The sequence below is a fragment of the Haplochromis burtoni genome, unplaced genomic scaffold, assembly GCF_018398535.1.
Source record: "Haplochromis burtoni strain Fernald_Lab_line unplaced genomic scaffold, NCSU_Asbu1 Contig_190, whole genome shotgun sequence".
In the NCBI taxonomy this organism is placed as follows: domain Eukaryota; kingdom Metazoa; phylum Chordata; class Actinopteri; order Cichliformes; family Cichlidae; genus Haplochromis; species Haplochromis burtoni.
The window spans coordinates 843,236-846,299 of NW_024582551.1; the positions used below are offsets into that span (position 1 = coordinate 843,236).

The following is a 3,064-nucleotide window of genomic DNA, read 5'->3' on the forward strand; positions in this document are numbered from 1 at the left end:
TCTCATGACCTGCAGAGGCCTCGGGGGGTTCAGTTCAGTTCAGGGGATTTAGGGGGCAGGTTAGGGTTAAACGGGGGGTAGGGGTGGGGGGCAGACTGTCTGCTCCAGTGTCTTAAAAACCCCACCCCCATGGCGGGGACCCAGATGGGAGGCGAAGGATTAAATCCTGTAGGAGGAGACATGTGACATCATCAGCTGATCAGACAGCTGTCCTCCACCTCCATCACAACTCCTCCTCCTCCTCCTTATCATCATCATCATCATCATCATCATCAGATGCTTCACTTGAGCAGCTCGATGGTTTGAAACATCAGTTGATGTTTTTCTGAGTCGTGATCTGTGAGCATGACTCGCTATCACACACCTGCTGAACACGAGACACAATACTGCCCACGATCCAGGTTATTTGTCTGTGTCCACTGACGTCCTCCAGAATAAAGACGCCTCTGGGTTGATCCGCGGCCAGAACTGCATCGGCTTCTTTATCGAGTCACAGTCTGAATAAAGCAGGGGTGTCCAACTGCAGTCCTCGAAGGCCGCTGTCCTGCAGGTTTTAGAAGTGTCCACTGATTTAAATGGCTAAATGACCTCCTCAACATGCCTTAAAGTTCTTCAGAGGCATGGTAATGAACTAATCATTTGATTCAGGTGTGCTGACCTAGGGTGAGGTCTAGAACCTGCAGGACACCGGCCCTTGAGGCCTGGAGTTGGACACCCCTGGCATAAAGCACGCCCTGCTGTGGTCCAGATGTGTTGTCACGGGACACCAAAAGGTGTGAACGGTCCACACCTGGTTTGTACACCTACATGGTGTCGGGTCCGATCGCGTGCTGATGATTTCCTGTTTAAACCAGTTTTGACTTTTCCTGACGTGACGTCATCAGGATTCATCGTTGCTTTTATAAAGAGGAGTGATGTGGGCCCATTGCCGGCCCTGTGCCAGCCCGGTGTTGGTGCTGAAGGAAGATTTTGACATGTTTTCCTGTTCTCCTCTTCAAGGAGATGAAATTGGCCTTTAGAGTGATTTGTGCTCAGAGTCTGTGGAAACAAGCGTGAAGCTGTATAAAGAGGCTGAAGTGATGGATGTTTATGAGGAGCTGCAGGCCTGGAGGCGTCCTGGGGTCCGGCAGCTGCAGGGTTTGGTGTGTTTGGTTGTTTGTGGGATCCTTTGGGGGTGGGGTGTTGTGTCTTGGTTAACTTTTGTTTCTCTATTGTCGTCGTTCACACTAAAGGATTTGGTCCTGCTGCCAGACTCAGTCTTTCCTCCCACAGCATCCTCTCAAAGAGGCGATGGGGAGGAGGGGGGGAGCCTGGGAAAGTCACCTCAACCAAGTTCAAGTTGAAAAGGGCCAGAGGAGGGAGGAGGAGGAACGATGCATTCACGGAACAGCATAATAAACAGACACAAGACCTGCATTGGTCTTTATCTGAGGGGGCCCGCAGAGAGGCTGATCTGTGCTGTGTTTGAGGGGTGGCTGTAGAGCAGGTGGCGGTTTAGTTTGTTGCTCCAGCATGCCAAATATCCCTGGACAAGATGTTAGGTCCACTTTGCTCTCCGACACATCCATCACAGAAAGAATTCTGTAGAAATAATGTGTGGTATAAATTGCTCTGAGGTGGAGCAGGAAAGCGCTGTAGCAGTTCGTTCACCACGTGATGGAAACAACACACTGCAGACCTGAGCCCCGCTGCTTTCTGCTTCTTGTTCAGTCCAGGCCTTCAGATGATGAGAGGTGTAGTAACACGTAATTTAAAGACCTCAGTCTGTGTGACTGACCTGATTGATTATAATTGGGTGCATGCAGTCTTCTAACGTTCCCACTTTATTTATAACAAACACTGGCTCTGATTCTTTCAGTACATATACATCATTGCCATCTTTGCCATCATTGCCATCGTCACATTCATGTGTTCATCATAGCCTGAGGGTCAACGCGAGCCCTGAGTTCTGCCTGCCGGAGTCACCTGGATACTGCTTTGGGCAGGTGTTTCCAGTCATCATCATCGCCACCTCATTGCCACCTCCTCGCCCTTGTTATCATCATAACCCTCATCTCCACATCTACCTCCTGTCAGTGAGTGTTTGTGTTTTTAAACCTGCTTCACCATCAGAAATGTCCACTGAGACTCCACCCCTGACCCTCCTGCTTCCCCTTAGGTGTGCTCGGAGCGTTGGAGTTGGCCTTCTTGAAGGAGCCTGGTGATGTTATTGCAGTCAGGGGCCGTCCCCTGATGCTGGACTGTCAGGTGGAGGGGGAGGGGCCTATCGCTATCACCTGGAGACTCAACGGGGTTCCCATAGCGACTGGTACCAGAGCAACAGTGCTCACCAACGGCACGCTGCTCATCAGAAATTTCTCCAAGAGACGAGAGAGCAACGAGACGGATGCCGGAGAGTACGAGTGTGCAGTGCAGAACCGCTATGGCATGCTGGTCAGCCGCAAGGCCCGCGTCCAGCTCGCATGTGAGTTGCCGTCCACCCAACCACACAAAAAACATCAAACAAACCTCACAGTAACACACACGTGACCCACCTGTACTAACAGTCTCTTCTCCACCTCCCACCAGCCCTCCCTAAGTTCCTCTCTCACCCAGAGTCCATGCATGTGGATGTAGGGGGTGTGGCCAGACTCACCTGTCAGGTGAATGGTATCCCAGAGGCCAACATCACCTGGCAGAAAGACAGATGCTCACTGAGCACCGATAACCACAGGTATGTCTTTAGTGAAGTGTGATGAGATTAAATTTTAACGTATAAGGATTCAAGCCTGTTTGTATATGCTTTGTGTACAGGTACACCTTGCTTCCTAATGGCGTGCTGCAGATCACCGGCGTTCAGCGGACTGACAGCGGTTTGTTTCGCTGCATCGCCTCAAACATCGCCAACACTCGCTACAGCCACGAAGCCCAGCTGACTGTCACCGGTAAGACAAAACTGAGGGCAAGGTTCTGTAAGGCAAAACTCACATTAAGACTGAATGCCCGATTTGGGGGTAAAAAGAGTCCAGACTGAGGGTAGAAGAGTCCGGACTGACGGTAGAAAGAGTCCAGAGTGAGGGTAGAA

The 3,064-nt window shown here is 51.0% G+C and overlaps 1 protein-coding gene across 1 annotated transcript in view; it reads left to right on the forward strand.

Moving 5' to 3' along the window:
- Window positions 1-3,064, forward strand: part of LOC102306332 (immunoglobulin superfamily DCC subclass member 3) — a 12,358-nt gene that overhangs the window by 1,644 nt on the left and 7,650 nt on the right. Inside the window, exons 2-4 of the mRNA XM_042225936.1 lie at window positions 2,159-2,464; window positions 2,569-2,713; window positions 2,794-2,924. Coding sequence (XP_042081870.1) covers window positions 2,159-2,464; window positions 2,569-2,713; window positions 2,794-2,924 — 582 coding nt within the window. The remainder of the gene's footprint in view (window positions 1-2,158; window positions 2,465-2,568; window positions 2,714-2,793; window positions 2,925-3,064) is intronic.